At 42.0% G+C, this 22,367-nt stretch overlaps 1 protein-coding gene across 2 annotated transcripts in view; it reads left to right on the forward strand.

Moving 5' to 3' along the window:
• LOC146186565 (serine/threonine-protein kinase 11-interacting protein) overlaps nucleotides 1–22,367 on the forward strand; it is a 33,896-nt gene that overhangs the window by 8,238 nt on the left and 3,291 nt on the right. Inside the window, exons 9-22 of one of the 2 annotated variants that reach the window (XM_084607271.1) lie at nucleotides 854–1,220; nucleotides 3,918–4,409; nucleotides 6,751–6,908; nucleotides 10,519–10,611; nucleotides 10,744–10,815; nucleotides 11,979–12,060; nucleotides 13,111–13,228; nucleotides 13,782–13,840; nucleotides 16,226–16,433; nucleotides 17,682–17,746; nucleotides 18,244–18,527; nucleotides 20,172–20,272; nucleotides 20,477–20,664; nucleotides 22,082–22,252. In XM_084607271.1, the coding sequence (XP_084463397.1) occupies nucleotides 854–1,220; nucleotides 3,918–4,409; nucleotides 6,751–6,908; nucleotides 10,519–10,611; nucleotides 10,744–10,815; nucleotides 11,979–12,060; nucleotides 13,111–13,228; nucleotides 13,782–13,840; nucleotides 16,226–16,433; nucleotides 17,682–17,746; nucleotides 18,244–18,527; nucleotides 20,172–20,272; nucleotides 20,477–20,664; nucleotides 22,082–22,252 (2,458 nt within the window). The remainder of the gene's footprint in view (nucleotides 1–853; nucleotides 1,221–3,917; nucleotides 4,410–6,750; nucleotides 6,909–10,518; nucleotides 10,612–10,743; nucleotides 10,816–11,978; nucleotides 12,061–13,110; nucleotides 13,229–13,781; nucleotides 13,841–16,225; nucleotides 16,434–17,681; nucleotides 17,747–18,243; nucleotides 18,528–20,171; nucleotides 20,273–20,476; nucleotides 20,665–22,081; nucleotides 22,253–22,367) is intronic. The other variant, XM_084607272.1, reaches the window with a different exon arrangement.

The raw sequence follows: 22,367 nt of genomic DNA on the forward strand, positions 1-22,367 counted from the left end.
CCAAGTTATTTTGCTCTAGATTTTATACTGAAGATACAAATAAGGCTTCTCCTTACGGCATCAGAGTAATGGGGGAAAACTAGATTTCATTGTTTGTGATTTTTTGCATTGTTCTGTGCCGTGCATTGTCCAATGATGGTAAACAATGCTTAACAGCCTTTACCTTTGGTAGTGCTAGTTTTATTCCAATAAGTGAATGTCTCTACTCTGGAAATGTCCTGCTATTGCAGGGGACATCATCTGATTTTCTACCTGCTGCTGTGAGCTGCAGTTTTATTCAGCGGTTAGTTCATTATTTTAAATGCTATCACAAAAAGAGTTTGTGTACTATATCAGAAGCTTTCACACATTTTCTTCTTTAAGTGGGTCGAACTTTAGAACCTTCTCAGTTGTCATTTAAACTTGTGCCGTAGTGACATTGTGGGGACGTTGTGAATGTGTGACCTTCTATTCAACCTCCTCTTTTTTTCTTTCCTTTCTTTCCTTTTTCGTTCTCCTAATGTAAAGTAGAAAACTAGGGTAACATATTTTTCTGACCAATTTCTTCACCTTTCCTACATTTAAAGTCCTTTCTCTGTCTCTCAGGCTACCTGATGGGTGTCATGTCTGGCGCTGTTATCACCAAAGATTGTGTTCCTGTAACCAGGTGCTACTGCTACATCAAGTCAAAGGGCCCATAATCTTAATTTATTGTGATACAAGTGATTCAAGTCCAAAATCCAACTGTCACAAACCAAGTACTAAATGGTGCAGATGTTTGGATAGTCTATCTCACCCTAATCTGTGTGTTCACAGGGACCTTCTCTACGTATCAGAAGTATCTTGTTTACCATCTGTTCGTTGTTCTGTGCAGCCTGCAAATGCTAGGCAGCCCCAAGTGAGGCAGGCTGACATGCCATTACCAGATCCTGTAATCTCTGTGCCACCACCGCCACAGTGTATAGTGGAGTCAGATGACAACAGAAGCCTAACAGAAAAGCTGGTAGGCCAGCATGGCGAACTGCCAGTGGCCTGCACGTCAACGCCGCATGTCCTTCAAGCAGCGCTCTCTGCATCAGCCGAACAGGAGTGCAGTTCATTGAGCAGTGTTGAAGTGATGGATGCCACAATTAATGGAAAGCAGAGAGAGAGCAAAAAGCGTAAGCATCGGCGTTCTACCAGAGTGGTGGCCATTTTGGACCAAGAAGGATATGTGTCCTCTGCCAAGGAAAGCGGTGCAGGTAAGATATATCCGTTCATGCTTTCGAACCTCTCACGACGTGCAGTTTTTGTAATGGCACAGTTTGGTTATGCGCAGCACTTGTTTTTCTTTGGTAGGAGACCCTGAAACAGAGGCTTTCAATCTCTTTAGACTCATCTCCTGGCTTCTGCTGTTCCCTGCATAAATAAAAATCATGCACATGCACAACCACTCAATAAGTGTCCCAATTTAGGTAATGATGGCTGACAATAGGGTGAAGCACTATTTGTTAGCAGTTTTAATGCTGTAAATTTAAAAGCAAAATGTGTAAAGAAAGCATGCAGATTGAATCACGCATGAATTTGGATACTTGTGGAACCGTAAAAATGCTACAAGGAACGCAGTTTGGGAGACTGCGACCAGCAGCGATTCTAGCCTAGAGTGAAGTTCCTCATCATTTTTTGACCACTCGCTTTGTAAGTGAGGTGTAAAACTTTTTTTTTTTAGCATTTGTAATGCACCTTATATTAGGTCACATGAACCATTTTTTTTATTGAAACGCAGTATGCATGCTACTCATGCATGTCTCAGTCAGCCCATGACTCCATGTGTAGCAGCCATAGTTTCTGAGCACTCACGGTAGCTTCGAAATTAGCTTTGCTTTTTGATAGCTTTTACAGGAAAGTTTATTATCAAAAGGAATTAAAATTCTGTAGTTAGAGTCAACTTGCATGTGCAGTTGCTACAGCTTCCTTGGACGTGACCGTTACTAAATGAAAAGTGAGGCTGGACTTTATCAAACAGCTTGTAAAGTTAGGATGTTTAAAGCCGACAGTGTAGAAATGGAGTGTGTGAATGAAATGAAGAAGGATCGCATGTAAGCAGTGGTTCCTGTGTACATGTTCATGTATTGGACTTCAGACAAGTTGCACCTTTCTAGGCATGATATGAGACAGAGAATTTAAGTTACGGTGGTTGCAAATTTCTGTTGAATATGAACTGATAAATATTTGTGGATATAGCAAAGGAAAACATGTTTCAATTTAAAGGTAAGTACCTGGAATGGCGAACTAGCATTTGCAGAAATATGAAACATTTTATTTTTACCATCAAATACAGATGGGGGGATTGTAAAAAAAAAAAGCTCTCCTTGGACAGCTTGACAGGTCGATTATCCCTTATTTGGGCAGAGTTTCAGTATCACATATGCATACATACACTTCATATACATACATATTTAATAACATGCTAATGCAGCACTCATTAGTTTGTTTCTTATACGCCCATATTTCTTTGCACGCAAGTTTAAAAGAAAACTACAGTGCGGCTAGACAATATTAAATAGAGATTACATACATCTGCCGGAGGCTTTTGTAAGATGTTGTGAAGAAATCAAAACGGGCCAAATTGCAGTAATTTAAAAGTATTGGGACAGTGTACTTAAGACATTGTTTCCCGTAATTTGACCGTGACGTTGGTACTGACCAATCCTCGAGGCGCCTTGTAATGTAATGTGGAGTTCTGCTCTGAAATTGGGCGAGAGTACAAGATGGTTAATATTTCTGTAGATTTTCTGTTTATATAAATGACAACCGATATCCATAGAGATTGTAAGCTGGAATTACACCAGAAGTCTTAAAGAAAGTTCATATTGAAGCAGTATAAGGAGCTTTGTATGTGTGTCGGAGATACTTTTTCTGTAATAGGTATGGGGGTTACTCTTGGAATAACGTGCCGAAGGGGGCACCTTTTAGCCCCGGAGTGCCAGCCCTAACAGAAATAGCTGTGACCCCCAACCCGCGGTGCAAGAAGTAGCCACTGCTGTGGGTTTGGGTCAGAGGGGACAAACACTGAGTTGCGCATTCAAACAGGCTTTAATCTGCCCAAGTAATTATACATGGCAAATCAACAGCACTCAGATACAACTACCGTAGCAAGCGAGCGTCCCGCTCTCGTACGGGGGTGAAATAAAAACCCACCAAAAGGGGAAGCACACGCAAGGAGATGAGAGGAGTGTTCTGCTCGCTTTGCATGGCTTTGCACTCATGGCCCGTTGCGGTAAATGTTTATGATGACCGGGCGATTCTGGGTGACAGCCGCGGTCTCCCCGGTGGAAATCATGAACCGCCCCCATGCGCAATCAACAGCCCAAAAGACTCCGAGAGAGTTGCGATAGGAGCGCTCTTTGCCTCGGACCGGCGAGAGAAGGTTTCCGAGTTATGCTGGGAGGAAAGAGGGAAACCCATGGCAGCGTCGCTGTGGGAGTCAAGAAGGCAGTGGGGGTGGCCAGTGTGCCCTCTCCTCCATCAACCACCCTAATAATGTGCGTAACTCGCGTGATAATCGTGCGCTGTCATTATAATGGGGGCAAGGAATTCGTGTGAATCTTTACATAGGTGAATGTGTTCTAAATTAGTGGGTGTCTTAATATATCTTAAACGACCAATTACACATCAGTTATTTGACTTATTTTGCTTAGAAAATGCTTGAGGTGACAGGTTTTTCAGTAAGTGTGACACCTAGACATTTGAAATTTTCGACTGATTCGATGCTTCGCGAGTTTATTATGGTATCTTGATGCGGAGGTATATGCTTGTTTTTTGGCCTGAATATAACTACTTTTGTTTTGCTTTAGGTATGTATGTTGTTTGTCTTTATTTAATATGTTCATATGGTGCACGTGATATATATTCTTCTGACATAGCTGTCTGTTTGTCTTTCTTTCTTCATTCCACAGCAGCTGCTGTTCATGATGATTTTATGAGTTACAAAAGTCAGCTGGAAAGCCGCAAAGAGCAGCTTGGCGAGGAGTGGCTTGTCGGCGTGTCTGCACTGAAGCTACCGGATGCCCAAAGCACACCCTGTGGGACACCCAACACTCGCGCATCATTTGAACCGGACTTTTTAACCAAAGGCCTGACAGGGTCATTTGATGCCAGCGAAGCTCATAGTGACAGTGACTCTGGCCGAGCGGAGTCGGTGAAGACAGTCTTGTCTAAGGGGCCAGCCATCGTGAGAACAGTGGGAGTTGTGAAGGAGGCAGGTGAAAAAACTGTTGAAGAGGAAGGCCCTCAGAGGCGCATCTCTGAATTGAGTCAAGGTGTTGACGTGCTTGATGAGGCTCCTTCTGACCCACTTGATGAGTCCAGTGCCTTGTCACCGCTGGAAGGGTTCAGCTGGACGACAGCCAAAAACGAGGTTACACAGGAGGGCACAGAAATTGCTGAGGGTGAGCTGTACACTTTATTTTGGCACTTGTTTTTTTCTGCTGGCATGACTTGGGAGAGCTAGTGTGTCACAAGCATGGAATGGAAGCGTAGCGGAGGGCAAATACACTTCTGTGATTGCCTAATGTTGGTTGTGAACAGACAGCGCTGCACTAAAGGATTTATTGATGCACTGACAGCACATTGTGATGCAAAGGATGCGTATTGCACATGCTGGGCTCTGCTAAACTGTGGAAACACACTGCATGATGCTGCAGTAGACTATTGTGCTAGGCCAGTGACAATCCTATTAAGTTGCCTTTCGCTGTCTAGCCGGGCTTGTTGATGTGGCACTGCATAGAATATTTCATGTAGTGCATCAAAAACACATAGACACCACAATAAGTGCTCATTACTTGTCGCTGGTGTTCAAGTGACGATAGGCCAGCTGCTGTGGCTTATTTCAAGTGCACAAGCATAGCGTACGCTAAATCATTCTACGAATATTGAGGTTTCTTTGCTTTAAATATGTGCAGAAGTTATAAAAGGGAGTAATTGTTTCTGCTTCATGCGGAAAAACTGAATATGGTTAATGTATAATGACATGATGGCCTTCTATTATAGCCAATGGGTCTATTTGATGACCATCAGATTTTCAGTAAACAAGAAATTTACATAGGATAGCATGCACATTTAAGTATTATGGGGAATCGCGCAGAAGCCCATAGTTAGTGGACTGGCTGAGATCTTTGAACTGCTGGTAAGAAATGATAAAATATGCCACTTCAGAGAAGTAAATATATTCGGCTTTGGGGTTATTTGGCAAAGAGCTCTTGAAAGCGCACAAAGCATATTGTCCATTTAAAATAAATCCCTGGAGTTGTTGCTTACAAAGGTGCTGCCTTGAATTCATCCTTTTCTTTCATTTGCATAGTATGAGTCATACGGTTTCATGTTGGCATTGTGTGCAGTCATTTACAGAATAAAATTTGCAGCAGCTGTGAACAGGAAACCTAACCTTTGCAATGTTTCAGGCTATGTTGCTAAGAGCCATTCAGAACCTGAATTGTGATGCAATTTGACGATGATTCAACTTGAACTCGAGCTTTTTGTTCATTGTTGCTTGGCAGACACCATGCTGATTTCCCATAATTTTACCGTTTTCCAACCAAGCAACCCGTTTGGCCTCCATGTTTTCTAGCTCGTTGGCTCAGTTGTGTCAGTTGTTCATTGCAGTGTCATGCATGTTTAGAGCTGTGCCATTTATCTGCACCAACAATGATATGGTTTAGCAAGTTGCCATGGAAACTGTTTACAGCTTTGCTTTTATGATTGGCACTGGTTGCTTTCCTCTAAACCACAACAACCCAGCAGACGACACCCTCTCCGGACATGCCCTTACCTTTACACTGTTTCTCCTCTTCTTCATCTTTGGTCACAGCAGCACAAGGCAGTCCATGCTCGTGCAATATTATTGGCTGTGTTGGTGTGCCGAATGTTGTGGTGGAATGTGCGTAAAAAATTATGTACAAAAAGGAAGGCCAATGTGACAGTGCTTTAAGTGATATAGTATAGTGATAAGGGAATAAGTGACTGATGATTAGTGACAGGGGGTTGGTTGTTGGTGATTAGTGATAGGGATTTAGTGATTGGTGATAAGTTTTTAATGGTTAATGGGGTTAGTGGTTTGTGATTAGTGATTGGTGATCAGTGATATGGGGGTTGATAATAGGGGATTAACGATAAGAGGTTAGTAGTAATGCGGTTAGTGATAAGGGATTAGTGATAAGTGGATTCGAGTCCCGTGAATGTTATGGGTTCGAATTTCGTAATGGTAGTGGATTCGAGTCATGTCGCGTGGCTATGAGACTGTCACGTGACAGTCAAGTTGCAGGAGAATGTCAAGAGGCTATCTGAATGCCACGTGACAGGAGCAACGGTGCACCGTCTTATCCCACACTTGCAGGAGCATTGCAATAAAAGCGTGCCAAGTAAAGGAAATTTTCACTTTACAGCACAAGCCCTGGCCTTGCTAGCGAAAGCTATACAAGGGGCGCGCGATGTACTGTGTGCAGCAATAACGCTCGGGCTTTCGCATTCCTCCAGTGCAGATTCTGCTGTGATCTCAATTTTTTATAGTCTTGAAGGGTGTACATTGTGTAGCTGTCATGTAGCCTGCACCTGCACATCAAGCCGGTTGTGAAGCTTCATGTTTACCTTGGCCTGTTCTAAGAGGTGCTTAGTTCACAAATTGTGGGTATAGTTCTACACTTGTAACATGTGTACATAGGTAAGTTTTCTTTTTCAGTTTAAGTGTAACAAAAAAGTAAAAACTGGTATCGTTATGTTTTGTTTGCTTTTCAGACATGGACAGCAAGTTGTTTCTTGTTCAGAAATGTAATGATGGCGGCGAAACTTCAATTTTTATTGGCGTGAAAGATGATGTGATGAGAGAAAGTGACAGCCTCACCGGGAAGATTATCCAAAGACTCGATCTTAACATGCTGTCTTCAGCCTTTGTGGTATGTTTCTAAGCCGCCTTGTGAGTTAATGTATCATTTTATAGTATATCCACTTGTGGTTCATTGTGCATCTTGAAATCAGCATTCCTCAGTGTGCCACTACTTTCCTGACACTGTGGCTGAATAAGCTTTGAAAACGCTTATGGTACAGTGAGTTGTTCCTTCACATCTTGGGTTTAACTGCCACTTCGGCTTTGCCATTCTTCCAATGTCGCAGGTAGGATCCTAGCTGCAGCAGCCGTATTTTGATGGAGGCAAACACCCGTGTACTCCGTGGTGCCAACATGTGCTGAAAGAACCTCAATTTGTCTAAATTAATTCAGAGCCTTCCACTTCACTTCACTTCACTTTATTACCTTAAAGGCCCCCCAGGATTGTGGTTACTCCACTATGGCATCAGCCTATATTTCACTTTTATTTCATTTATTTCACTTGTGCCTCTGCACTTAGAGCTATTGCGGAGGCCCGCCCGATGTGCCGAGTGCTCAATGACCTAACACACCTGCGGGCGGGCCTCTAGCAAACTACTGTACTATCATGCACAAAAGTGGGGAGAACACGGCTTCGGCGGCTGGAGCGGCTGCGGGGACGCATCGCGTCGCTGCTATCTCGCGCAGCTCGCTCGCTGCGAGAGGGCCCGGCGGGACGCAATACTGTCCCTCGCTCTCGGGCTGGCGCTTATCATGACTGACAAACTTCCAGTGCGGCATTCTTCTACTCTGCTGTTGACGGTTGCGTCAAAAGGAGTGGCATCGCAAGGTGTTCAGAAATAGCGCAGTCCCGCATTAGTGAATGAAGTGGATGGTAAAGCTGCATTGATCCACTTGGCTGTGCAGCATCAAAGGCCATTTTAATTTTAATTGCACCGACATTTCTGTTTCGTATTTTTTGTCCCACAGAAGGAATAGCAATTTATTTTAAAGCGATGGCGTCAGCAAACCCAAGTTGAGAAATAATGTCCGGCATCGTAGACGCTGTCGGTCGTTTGAATACTCGATGCCTTGAAGAATTGAGCAATCCCGAACTCCCCCCCCCCCCCCCTCTTTTTCGAGGTATGGCAGCCTCATAAAATCACGAACATGCTCTGAGAGATGGCATGGAAGTCCACACTTCTCTTACCATAAGACTATAATGATCCCATTTAGCTCGAAACCTTCACTTGAAAGAAATGTTGACACTGACAGGATATGTCATGTGGTCTACTTCACTCCAAAAAAATGTCCACGACACACTAAATAATTTAGAAACAAGAATTAACCTCGCTGTCATTTCATTACATAGACAGTAACAATCATAAGTAGCATTCTGTGGAAAACGCTATCGCGTATATGTGGCGTATTTGTCACGTGTTTATAAGACATGCAATTTTGGATACAGAAGCTGCGAAAGATAACTTTGCTTTAATTTTACTTTTTCAATATCCAATAGGTTGATGAGCTTCGCCGTAATAGCGACTCACTATAAGGACTGATTTATAAAACAATTCGCATGGTCTAACTCGCTCGCCCTACTAGCGTGTCACAACAAAAACAAACAGCTGCTTTTTGCATCTTTTGTATACAAAACTTAGTGTCTTACAGAAATGCATCAGTGAACAGGCTAGCAATTTTAGGACATGTGCACTGTGCATTCAGGCACACGCCGTTTTATGGGTATCGAATAAATACATTTCTGGAGCAGCAAAGAAGAAAATATAATTCTTGTAATTATTTCATTTGACTAGTTAATGAGACATTACATGTTCCCTCTGTGTTTTGAAGGAAGGCTGGACGAGAATAATGAGTTAACATTGAGGGAGACTTACACGGCAAGTAGTATGTGTAGCACAGGATGGCCTGGACAGACAGAAGATTCAAAGTTAGGTCCCGTGGTTGTTTTGATCGCTGATTAAACTATCCCTTTGAGAGGCACCCATTTAGAGACAGGTGAAAGCAAATTCTTTTTGGCTCTATCCCTTTGGCACTAAGGGCAGAAGTCTTGCAGAAACATGCAGTGTGAATAATTCTCATGTTAGGCACTTTGATCTGATCATTTTTCTTTTTTTCTTTCTTTTTTTTTTTGAAGTGAAAGCTCCACTATGCTGGCAGCATCAAGGAGGTTTTCACCTTCACCTTGACAGATACTGTGCCTTTTTATTTTTTTTCTTATAAACCAGTTTACAGTGGAAGCAAAAGCCTCACTACACTAGGTATTACAGGTCTTCCTGTGACACTTAACTTGCCCTTCAAGTGACCTTGACCTAATTAAGTGTAGGTGTCCACAGTTTCATAGTGTTCATCCAAATATATATAACACCTTCGTTTCCCCAAAATCTAACCTAAACAGCAAAATTACCGGGAGTCTTCCACTACTGAACCTACTGAACCTCTTTCTCTCTGCTTCCACTCCCATCTTCCTTCTCTTAAGTCTGGCAGATACTGTGGCTTTCCTTTCCTTTCCTTTCCTTTGTACAACCCGCCGGGGTGGCGCAGTAGTAAGACGCCCGACTACTGTGCCGGAGTACCCGGGTTCGAACCCTGCCCGGCTGCGTTTCGATGGAGGCGAAAGGAAGAGGCGTCCGTGTGCTGTGGATGTCAGCGCACGTTAAAGATCCCCAGGTGGTCGAAATTACTCCGTAGCCCTCCACTACGGCTCTTCTTTCTCTCTTTCCACTTTCACTCCCACCTTCCTCCATTCCCTTACTGTGTAGTTGAGGTGTCCACAGAAAACAAGTGAGACAGTTACCGGCCTTTCCCTTCCTATAAATCAATCAATAAGCTTCCTATGTACAATATACAAGAAAAAAAATGAAAACATGATCTTGACCTGGTTAGGTGTAGGTGTCCACAATTCCGTGGTGTCCACTCAAAAGTATAAGGTTCCTTCCTTCCCCCAAAACCTAACTTAAATAAAAATTATAAGGGTGCTGCAGTGGTAAGACACTCAACTACTCTGCCTACTCTGCCAGAGTTCCCGGGTTGATCCAGACCACCAATGGAGGGGAAATGAAGTGGTGTCGCTGTGGTGTGGGATGTCAGTGCAGGTTAAAATCTCCAGGTGGTCAAAGAGCCCTCCACTATGGCACCTCTTCCTCTCTTTCCACTTTCACTCCCACCTTCCTCCCTTCCCTTACAGGGTGGGCCAGGTGTCCACAGAACAAGTGTGATAGACACTGTGCCTTTCCTTTCCTGTAAACCAATTATTATTATTGTTAAATAAAAGTTATGAAAAAGAACACAGATTGCAAAGCGGGTGTTAAAGAAGCTATCCCTGCAACACTCATAGTTTTCGCTCTATCACTAGGTTTAAGCCATGCTTAAACCCTCATAATTTTCGTTTGACTAGGCAAGGATGGTAATATCTTAAATCTGTGGCTGCACTCCCACTGTTACAAGAACTAATGATAACAGTGCTCTCACTGTAGATCTCAGTCGGCCCTCATTTGGCCTTGTACAGTGCTGTAGGGATTGATTGGAGTTCAGTATTGCAGTTCATGTGGTGCTTATACTCGTGGATCTTTCTTTGGGAACAGTACGCAGGAAGGGCGTCGGCATGCTCGTGTGTCATCTGTTGTTTCCTGAATGTTAACATATTCGCCATCTTACCTACTCTGTGCAAATTCCCTTAACAGCACGATAGCACAGCAGTGAAGCTGAAGTTTGACACGACTATCCGCAGCAAAAAGGAGCGGTGCTACATTTTTGACAGCAGTGAGGATGCTGAGGTTAGAAGTTGCCTTTTCTGTTTAAATACTTGTTGCTTTTCTTATAGTCTTTCTTTCTACGGCTTTTATTTAAATATTTCACTGCAACATTTGTTTTTTTTTTTTTTTTTTTTTTTTTGTACATGCTTTCAGGAAGTTGTGAAAATGCTGCAGCCTTTTGTTGAAGCAAAAGCAAGAAAAGACCTTTATTCTGAAATGTTGCAGGTAATGTATGCGTTAACCTTGACTGTGTAATGCACTTTGAATCATCGCTATGAGGCTTGTACTGAACCAAGCTCATCTGAATGGATTTGTTTGGTAAAGTATTGCAAAGCACAGGAACAGTGTCTGGTTTCCAGTAGGCACGGCAGAAACTGTACAAACACTTTTTTTGTGTGTGTGTGCTTACCGGGCAGCCTAAACTTCTCTTGTGTTTACTAGCCCGTATGGTTGTACAGAAAATTGATATTAGAGGACTTTAATAGTAAGGGTAGTCTCTGCAGGACGCATGTTTAAAGGAATAAACTATTATGGATGGCAACGAAAATATGGAAAATGGTAGTTGAACTAAGAAAATGGAACTTTTAAGGTCCTGAACATCACCAGTTTCTGACGCTTTCTCGAGTTCATGGGTTTGCATTACTAATGACATAAAGCTATTGAACGGTACACATTCATTCACAGGCAGACATCATCTTTTCCTTGGTGATGAACTGATTTGCATGGTACGAACCATCATAAATTACCAAAGGAATCAAGCTGATCAATGTGTATAAAATATATCTGTTGTTAGCAGCAGTTTTATAGTAATGTTTTCATACAAGGTTGGCTAGTTAAAAGCCTTTTACGTACCTGTGAATCACAGTGCTATGATGGCTATGATGTCCCTTCCATCCTTAAATTCATCAGCTTTGAAAGGACACAAGGACTTGCTTGTCACTACAGTTATCATCAGTGTAGCATCATTACCACGATCTTTTAACTAGTGATACAGTTGCCAACTCGTTTCTTGGTCTTGAAGAAGACAGGAAAAAAATTAATATTTAAGCAGTAAAAAAAGAGGGAAAAAAACTGCCTTCAACATTATAGTTAAATGAAATGATGTGAGTAATCGAAATATCTGGATTTTCTGTGTGTGTCCAAAACGTCAGCCGGTGACCATAACAAAAACAAAGTATCGCAGACTTAAAACTTTTTTTGAAGCAAGCAAAGTTCAACTCACGTTATTTGTCCCTAATGAAATATGAGAGTCAGTCTTGACTTCTCCCTCAAAATAAACATACTTATTATTTGTTTTGACTTATATACACAATTCAATACACTTTATGGTTGTGTGAAGTAAAATGGACTGTATTACTTATTCGTTGTCCCGGCTTTTTCCTCTGCAGTGCATAAAATGTAATGTGCAGTTCCCGAAGCACGCTGCCAAAAAAGTGGTGGTCAGCACAACAAAAGACAAAGTGACTACAGGTAACTGCCTCATTGCTTCATTGGCTTGTTTGGAAATTGTGGTACTATTTCTGATTGCTATCGGTTATGGCGGTTATTCTTATAGTAACACTCAAAGGGCAAGACATGGTAGTCTCCTTCTAACACCAGTGTGCCAGACATAACAATCAGAGCTGTGACCACCTATTCTTGTTGCAGTAAGGTGCTGCCACTGTGGCGGGTTAGGTCCAGGAGGGACAAACACAAGTCATCTACTCGAAGGAGTGTTTATTGCTCTGGAGCAAAAATACCCAACAGCACACGACCACTGCAGCGAGGGAGCATTCCACCCACACACAGGGTGGAAAAACCACAAAAGGGGGAAGAAGTGCGTGCAGAAATGGAGAGAACCACTCAACTCTCCTTGCATGGCTTCGTCCTCACAGTCAGTCGCATGTAATGGCTGGGCAGTTAATTGACAGGCAGTCTTATCGGCAGAGATCCGCACGCATGCACGGCTTCCTATCAAAGGCAAGAGCATCTCAGAAGCGGGCTTGTCCTGAGCTGTGGAAAGGAGGTTTCTGCAGTTCTACAAAGGGAAAGAGAGAAGGCCTCCGTGGCGGCATCACCACAGGACCACGAAAGGCACTGGTGGTGGTGTGTGTGCCCTATTCCACAAATCTTCCAAACAGCATGCGCATAACATTGCGTGATAATTATGTAGTCGTTACAATGGAACAGGGGATTCATGTATATCCCCGCATACTATAAGAATATTTGAATTTAATGGTCCATTTTTGCTTACACATGGTGCTCTTTGAGTTATCGGTTATGTAAATAGCAGTTTGTATCTATAGTGCCTCTTTCATGCCTGCATAAAATTTTGTCATAGCTTATCATTGCAATCTAGTCATGAGTTATCACTTTAGCTCATAAGGTTCAGCTGATGTATCTCATTGCCTTTACTTTGACACTGTTACCAAAATACGAGGTGTAGGGTGTTTTGTAGGTCATTTAAAATGCAATAGGCGAATCTTATCTCTACAGAGATAAATATTTTGGCTCTTTTCTTTGTCTTGTGTAACATTTCAGATGTCCATGAATCCGAGAGATGTCCTCAGTGTGATGGTGACATTCTCCTCACATTGGACACTCCAGAAGCTGTAGATGCACTTTCATGTTTTGCATCGAGCGGACCGGAAAAATTAAGGTACGTAATTTGATGCATTGATTCAAAGCATTAGAGAGCACAATGCAAAACACTGAGCTGGCCGATAAATTGTAAATGTTATTCTTCTGGTATCCTTTCTATTCGTCTTGCCATTGGGTGTCAAGTGATTTGCTGAGAAAAAGAAAGACTGTGAGATATGGTCCTTGTCACCTCGGGTTTTGTGTATATCCGAAAATAAGTAGGCTCACACCAGTAGGGTGGTAAGTTAAACATTGATATTATTCCCATTTATGGATCGGCATCATGTGTCTCCGTAAAAACTATGGCATTTTCTAAACAGCTATATTTGAAGCACAGGCTGATTTCAAAATATGAATGAGTGTATGGGTATAAGATTGACCACTTGTTTTCGTGGAAGATTTTTTATTCTATAGAAACCTTTAATAGACGTCTCCTAGAATTGTGCTGACTCCTCTTTTCTTTTCTTTGGCAAATGAGGTCTAAATCTGCCCTTCATTCAAGCATTATATTATTATATAATTTGTTTGGCTTATTTTGTTGGATAATAACTTTTGCTGTCTATCTGCTTTAGCTCCAGCTTGCCTACCAGGAAGGCTTCGGAGCTTTCATCTCTTGGCAAAGCAGTTCAAGGTAAGCTTCTGCAAATACCAATCTAGACTTGTTTTTTTCTTATTTAGCTTAATTTTATCTGTACTCTGAGTTAGTTCAGTGCTGGAAAAATTCAAATGAAGCTGAAGTTCGTTTGGTTGGCCTCAATTAGGGTTGTCACTTCACCTTATTAGATGATTCTCAAAATCAGCTTTAACAAGAGCAGTGTGTAATATTTTTTGAAGAGCACCTCTTCAGTAGTAAAAAGGCCTTTAATGTCAGGTACAACATACAGTGCAATGTGGGTTTCAAATCAATAAACGCAAAAATAGCAGACTTCAAAAAAGCGCCTGTTCACTTACTTTTCAGCAAAATATATTGACTCACTCACTTATGAGAATGCTTTGTTTAAAATTTTATAATATTTTTCATAATTTCTCATCACCAGTTAAAACAAGCAAATATTAACGAAGCCTACAGCAACTAATTGATTAGTTTTACCAAGGATGAATCTCCCACAGAAAACACAAAGTAGCCGGCTAAAAAGAAAACCAACTTGAAATTCAGGCTTCATATATATTTTTTTATTGTGCAGCACACTCAGCGTATATATATATATATATATATATATATGTAATCGACACGATAGTGCGCATTGAGAAAATTGAAGGTGTCCGCAACCTCCTTAAAGGGATCGATCTTGACACTAACTTTGGAATATAAACTGTTTATTGCATCTTATTCCTGGGAAATTCCCAAAGTGCACTTGAGAGCTCCACAAAGGCATGTGCAGTGAAAGTTTTGTTTGATGAGCTTATTGTGAAAGGGGGAGCATCACTAACCATGGCAGGTTAAGAGGGCATGTAGATAGTGCAGAAAATTGCAGCAGCGAAAGCACAGTGCTGAAAGGCTCAGGCAGAGCACAGCTGGGGAGGACGCACTGCCGCAATGTGCTTCATTTCCAGGGCTGCCGAGAGCCCTCATGCATCGCAACAATGGAACAAGAAGCTATAGACAATGTCAGGTGTCAGCGCATGTTCTTTTGTATTGTGTTGCAATGGCATCACTGAGCAAAGAACAGGCACAGCTTCCTTGCAGTGGGCACCTGCGGCTTTGGCTAGGAAGGCTGATCTGAACAGGGTTTAAAGCAGTGACCTAAGGAGCAGAATAATAATAATAATAATAATAATCCTCGGTTGAGCAGTGGCACTGTGAACGATATATAGTGATATTCTTTTATTTCAGGTACTAGTTTGATGATAGTAAGCATTCAGTTTTACAAATATACTCTGTGATACTATGTGTAAACTATTTTTGTGTTGCTGAATTCAAATGCATGTATACTTAAAAAAAAGTATCGAAGGATATGTGATGACAAGTTATACATTATTTAGAATCACAAGGGAATGTTTAATGCAGGAAAAAAAAATCTGGACAGTCCTAACAATATCATAGGTCTAGCCTCATTTCACGACATTACTAATCATTTTAAACTTGAAAGGAGGATATTCCCCCTCCAGAGAAAGCCTTAAATAAGGAGCAGCAAACCACCTGAAGGCTACTCCAGACGCGATCCTTCACGACTCCTTACCTGTTGTCAAAATTCTACTCCGGCGATTACGACCCGGAATGTACACTATGTGGTGTGGTGAAATAGGCTCTTATGATCGCATATTGTGAAATTGCAAAGGGGAGCCGCCCCTGCAATCTCTAATACAAGTTCCTAGTCTCGAGCAATGGGAAGCCGTGTTGGTCAACTTAGACCTGGCAGTTCAAACACGGGTCATTGAATGGGCTACTCATATCGCTTTCAGATGTGGGCTGATAGCCACCTGGTATGAATCATTTGCATTTTGCCTTTTCTGACGAAGTAAAAGTTTTGCAACCTAAGTAAAGCACTTGAAGGTAGAAAATGCATTACAGTGCATTTTGTTTTTACTATTGTTATTGCTTCGCCTCTTATATTTATGGTGCCATTATCAACAATGATAGGTGTGAAGTTTGTCATGCCAAGACCACAGCTTAGTTTATGCTCGGATCTTAGGCAGAGGCAACTTGTGGCTATAATAAACTCAGCATCAGGTGTATTCGGTTACAAGCATTTGTCTTACCCGTCCAAAATGAAATTAAAAATGCGAAAATCATCATCAAATTTTCTTCTGCAGTGTGCGCTTTCTTGTAAAATATACTGTGGTGTTATTCAATACTGAGAGAGCGAAGTACATGCTGAAATAAAATGCGAAGAGTGCCGAGGACATTTTATTTCTGCTAGAAGAGATGAGTTTTATTCAGCGGTATGGGAATTTCTACACTTCTCTTCTGCTCTTCTGGGATGGCCGTCATGGCTCAGCATTTGATATTAAGCCGTGCTGAACTCATGCTTGTCTTGCATTTCTCAAACGAATTCATTCGTACGTGTCACTCTAGGCTGTGCAGATAATGTGTCTGAGGAAAGTATTGAGACTGTGACACCCGACCAGCACAGCAGCCTGTATCGACCCGGATTCCGAAAGAGTGCAAGTGACATCACCATCCTGAGCAACCCCAGCCAAAGCAGCATTATGGTCATTTCAACCACATCCGCACACGAGGCGAATGCTGAGCACGCTCGAGACGGCGACAAGACACTATCTCCGTGAGGCCCTTTGGACCACCCAGTTGTTTTCTCTGTTGTACTTGTCATTGACAAGCAATAGTTTTTTCTTCTTAAATCTCTCCTGATTTCCTCCTGAAGTGCAATACCAAGCCATTTTCCAATTTTAATGCGAGAGCATTACTTCGCTATGTTCACAGATTTCTGTCCGCAGACCGTGTCCGCAGGCCGTGTCCGCAAAATTGTGTCCACAGCAGTTGCAAGTAATTGAGAAGTGCTAGAAGTAATTGAGAAGTGACACCACTCATTAGCCTGTAGAGGTTAATGAGTGGTGCCAATCGATAGAGGGTGACGTAATGTTGCTGCCGAAAAAATAATTAGGCCAATAAGTTAATCAGGTAATTAGAGGCAAAACACAAAATCGTATCCGCAGCAGTTGTGATTCATTGAGAAGTCGTAGAGGTTAATGAGTGGTGTCAATTGATAGAGGGGGACATAATTTTGTGTCCGAAATAATAATTAAGTCAATAAACTAATTAGGTAATTAATTAGAGGCAAAACACAAAATCGTGTCCGCAGCAGTTGTGACTCATTGAGAAGGCATAGAGGTTCATGAGTGGTATCAGTCAATAGAGAGTGACATAGTGTTGTGTGCAAAAAAATAATTAGACCAGTAAGTTAATCAGGTAATTAATTAAAGGCAAAAAATGAAAAAGTAAAGGCGAAAATGGTCTCATTAGCGAATGGTTTGGCGCCACATTTGAATGTATGAGATACTAAAATAGTTGATTAAATCAGTCAATCAGGGTGACGTCAAGGATGTGACGTCACGCAACCTGAAGTTAAGCCAAAAAAGGGCATATAAAAGGATTGGCGCGCAGTTTTAAAGTACAAAGACTAAATTAGTTAATTAAAGCAGTCAGTTAGGGGGACGTCAAGGATGTGACGTCACGCAACCGGAAGTAGAGCCGAAAAATGGCATAGGAAGGGATTGGCGCGCTATTTGAAAGTACCAAAGACTAAAATGAATAAACAAGAAGTGAATTAATGTCACATAGAGAATGTGACGTCACGCAACCAGAAGTAGAACCGAAAAAGACCATAGGAAAGGATTGGCGCGCAGTTTGAAAGTACCAAAGACTAAATGGTTAAACAAGAAGTGAATTAAGCAACTAGAAGCTACCAGAAGGAATTAGAAGCAACCAACAGCAGCATCCGTGCTTTCGCATTACTCCAATGCAGATTCTGCAGTGCTCTTTAATAATTTTTTCTTTTATTCTTTTCTCATAGGCCCCCTACCGTTGTTCTTCCAACGCTCAAAGAGATTGTTGAAGAGCCTGTGCTCAACATAAACAGTAAGTTTTTCTGTTTCTTTCTCTGGTTTATTTTGGGTGCCAGCTTTAATAAAATTATGTTAAGCTTGTTCAAGATATAGCTTTTTTTCTCTGAAGATATTTGAAGGCACATTTGCTATTGATAGAACTGAACAAGCTTGCATGAGAACAGTTACCTTTCGTCAGTGGTTACTTTTCTAAGTTTTACTGAAATTACAGTATGTAAGCCACATCAGCCTAGAACGGCTATGGCAGATGTGAGAATTTTCAGTCGATTTCTTGAACTAAGAAATAAGCATATTGTTCCAGGTGGGGTGGATTTATCTATGGATGAACGTTGGGTGGACTAGTAACATTTGTTTCACTTGTTGAATCACTTACTTACCAAAGTGGTGCTCTTTAATAGCATTTAGTATATACCCAGAACCTCCTCACTCTCTCTTCCCTTATTCGGTTTCATTTCTTGCAGCTTTAAATCACTTGCAATGATAATAAACTTCTCCCTTTCCTTTATTTAGGAACAGACAGTTTGAACATCGACCTCGGAAGCAAAACAAGCGCATCAGACACGATGTTGTCGGATGCGAGTTTCAAGAGTGCCCAGAGCCACTCCAACACCAGCCTGCAGCAGAGAGATGTCTCAGACTCGTCTCACCTGGAGTGCCCGGCTTCATTATGGGACTCATTTGACAACAGGGAGGAAATGGGACCAAGTTCTTTTACGTGCCCAGATCACAGCGTCTTGCTACATTTAGATGTCAACATCTTTGGAAAAGAAGAGGCTTTCGTTTGCTGCATAGAGGTTTGTGTGCTCATGGTAGTGCCTTGAAGTGTGAACTGCTTAGTAGTGGAACACTTCATGTAAGCAGAGTTAGGCTTGAATTTAAAGAAATTAGTAAATTACAGAAGTTTCTGCCCATTTATTCCTTCTTTGTTTCCTTGTGTCTGGTACTTGGGAACATGGGAGAGTCATATCAGCTACTGGTGATAGAAGGGTGAATGCAAAATGTTCTAGCTTTGTAATTTGCAGCTGCATGTTTGAAAGTCGTCCCCTTATTTGAGTCAAGCCCCGCTGGGGTGGCACAGTGGTTAGGGTGCGCGATTACTGTGCCCAAGGAAGTGGGATCGAATCCTGGCCTCGGCAGTTACTTTTCGACAGAGCTGAAAAGCAAGGTGCCAGTGTGCTGTGCAATGCCAGTGCACCTTAAAGAACCCCAGATGGTCGAAATTTCCGGAGCCCCCCCACTATGTCGTCTCTCATAGCCTGAGTCTCTTTGTGACATTAAACCCCATAAACCAAACCTTACTTGAGTAGTTCTTGTGCCAGGCACATTTTTATTTCTACTCCGGATATCTATTATATCTTATAGAAATGAAGAGGTAATGAATTTACTGTGAGTTGTTAAAGAAAGAAAAATTGATGGGTAGACATTGCTCATACCACGTACAAGCATGTGATGTACTTGTCATGAGATAGCTTGCAATATGCAATCGTTCGTCTTAACTTATTTTTGTATTTTAAAGCAAGTGCTCAGCTTTTTTCTCAAATCTTGCCTGAGGGATTACTAGAATATTTATCCACGGTGCATAACAGGAGTAGCCTGAAGAGTCTCGCTTGTATATGTGAAAATATTTCAGTAACTATTCACTTGGGTTTATGTTTACTAAACTTTCATATTGCAAAGCAACATTGTGTGCTATGAGGTGTACTGTAGTGAATGACTCTAGGTCAGTTTCACCGCCGGGGGTTTAAAGTGCACTGAAATGTCACTACCAATGTTATTGCGTTGCCTCTATTGCAGTTCATTGCAGTAATACAGCCACATACACAACATCGTTAAGAGTAGTTCCACAAGAGGCTGAAATGCGGGCTTTGAAACACTTCCACTTCACCATGACACTAAAGTAGACTTTGTATAATCTAGCAACTATGCCACCTGCATGAGTTCGCTTTTAGGTGATGAGCAAGAATGTATTTCAATGTAATACCCCCCCCCCCCCCCCCCCTCTCCTGCCGCCAAGTAGTTGAATTTAATTCTATAGCAGCGCCACCTCTGAATCATCAATTTCATGAAGCAGATGAAGCACTATGAGCTGGGTGACAAAAATGCTCAGTCTCAAGGTTGACACTTTGAGGTTATAATACACATAATCTGTTTCGAAATCCAGCAGGCTACCAGTTCGGGTCCCCCTGTCGGCGCTCTGAGGCCTCCTACTACGATGACTCTTCTCCCGTTTCTCTTCTTCTCATCCCTTGCCTCAAGGCATGGGTCAGGTGTCCATTCTAATTACTGCACAGTTTCCTCATAATCAGTTACTTTATTATTATTATGCATGCTGCATTATTTACATGGAACCTAAGAATGATGATTGCGAACATGCCTGCAGTGGTACAAGTAACTAAAGACTTTTTTTTTTTTCGAATTCAACTTTATTCTCTTCAAAGGTTGGCCTGGCGACGTGGTCTTCACTTGAAGAAGTGCCAGCACTTCTGGTGATATCAAGCAACAAAGCCTACTTTTTTAAGATTAATGACAACAAGGAAAGGTAAGTTTTTCCATGTCTGCATTGCTTAACCATGCGACAGCAAAAACTGACAATAAACCTGATGATTTTGTTTTTATAGCAGTTTCATAAGGTGCAGACGCACGTAAGAGACAGTACAGGACACCCGCTCTAAATAGAAATTAAGTAGCTAGCTGATGCCAACTCGCCCAAGTTGATGCATTAAAAAATGTCAATGTGTTACAGGGATGACCCAGAATCCTGGCTCATGCTTTGGGAGTCAAGGTTGCTCGAGAACCTCAAGGTCATTTCACTTCTTCTCGGGAATCAGGGCTTCTGTCTCAGCTGGCAACAGGAGAAAGGAACAGTGCCATGGTATATGTGCTTGCTTCGAGACGCTGACACATGCAACTGTTTCCTGCAGTACTTGACAGGTATTGGTGAAACCACTTAGCCCCTCGTGTAGTTTCAGGAACAGCTGTGCACTTGTCTTACACGACTAGCATATTCTTCACTTGTTTTTTTTTTTAGTGCTACTCTTGATGCATTTCTAATTTGATGTAGCTGGGTTCACTGTGCGATCACCCAGAAATCAATTTTTCACTTGTGCATGGTTGCTCTATACGCCCGACTGCTGTGCCGGAGTACCAAGGTTCGATCCCGACCGCTGGCGGCTGCATTTCGATAGAGGCGAAAAGAAGTGGCATCCGTGTGCTGTGCAATGTCGGTGCATGTTAAAGATACCCAGGTGGTCGAAATAACTCCGGAGTCCTCCACACTACAGCACCCCTATCTCTCATTTCCCTTTCACTCCCACCTTTCCTCCCTTCCCCTAGGCGCGGTTCAGGTGACCACAGCACATGTGACAGATACTGCGCCTTTCGTTTCCTGTGAACACATTATTTTTATTATTATTATTATTACTATATGGTTGCTCTAATACCAGTTTTCGCTTTTCTTTAACCAAAACTGAGCATCTGACGATTAATGGCCATGACGAAAATTATTAGCCAAGGCCGGCAGCCCTAGCCTGACCAGTGCCAGCAGTGATGTTAAAAATGACACACATTGAAACCGGTCTTATGTTCATTCTCGCTAGAAAGCAGAACTGCTTTGGAGTTTCCAAAATAGCTACAAACGAGTCTTTAAATGCGAGACCTGCCATGAATCTCTAGATTCGAAGCAGGATAACGATGTCATTAAAAAAAAAGAGAGAGTGGAGAAAGGCAAAGTTCTTAAATATCTGGCGTCAGGTAACTCCACCATGCTTAAATGTAGCTGTTATGAATGCAGTTGAACCTAGAATAACATTTTCATCATCATCATCCCTGAAATCGAGCTGCAAGGCTTTTACTTTAGTGCGATCGTAATCTTTATCTTGTCAGAAATAATTAGCCCTTGTTTTTGAGCATGTCGTGGTGTTTTGAAAGAATGTGTTAAATTAGAATTTAATAATCTCTCTTATAGGATGAAAAGTAACACTCGTGCTGGGCAGAATAGAGCTCTGTGCTAGATTTTGGGTTGAATAGGAACGCATTTGATAGAGAAGCTTTGCACGAAAATGCAGGAAATGTCATCAGAAACATCCCATCCTTCTTTCCTTATCTTATGTTTCCATGCAAGCTTCTGTCAGACAATGATGCTGTAACAGGGTGGAAATTCGGGCTGGTTGGTGCATGATTTGTGGCTAAAAACAGCGCTAACACGAGATGAAGCAGAGAGAAGGGACACAACAGCGTCGTGTTCCCTATTTCTGCTTCGTCTCATGTTAGTGCTGTTTTTAGCCACAAATAATGCTGTTTTGTTTCACAGGCCTGGCACAACTTTATAAAACCTATGCTTGGTTCGCAGGAGTGCTGCAAGAAAAGATAGCCGATCCACCTTCTGTAGTTACCGATGTCAGTGAAAGCTTGGTTCAGGTGGTAAAGGAAGTCATCAAGCCTTGCTTGGAAAAGGATCCAGATGGCAGTGATGAACAAGAGGTCGCACTTTTCATCCTGGGCTTCTGGAGTGAGCAGTCAGGTGAATGACAATTACAATAAGGACATGGCAGCATAAACGGCACAGGAATGTTCCATGCTGATAGAGTCATGGTTTTTACAGAAAGCAAACCACGTGTGTTGCTTTAAATAGGCAT

This window comes from Amblyomma maculatum, chromosome 6, assembly GCF_055883805.1.
Source record: "Amblyomma maculatum isolate TAMU_Amacu chromosome 6, ASM5588380v1, whole genome shotgun sequence".
Taxonomy (NCBI): domain Eukaryota; kingdom Metazoa; phylum Arthropoda; class Arachnida; order Ixodida; family Ixodidae; genus Amblyomma; species Amblyomma maculatum.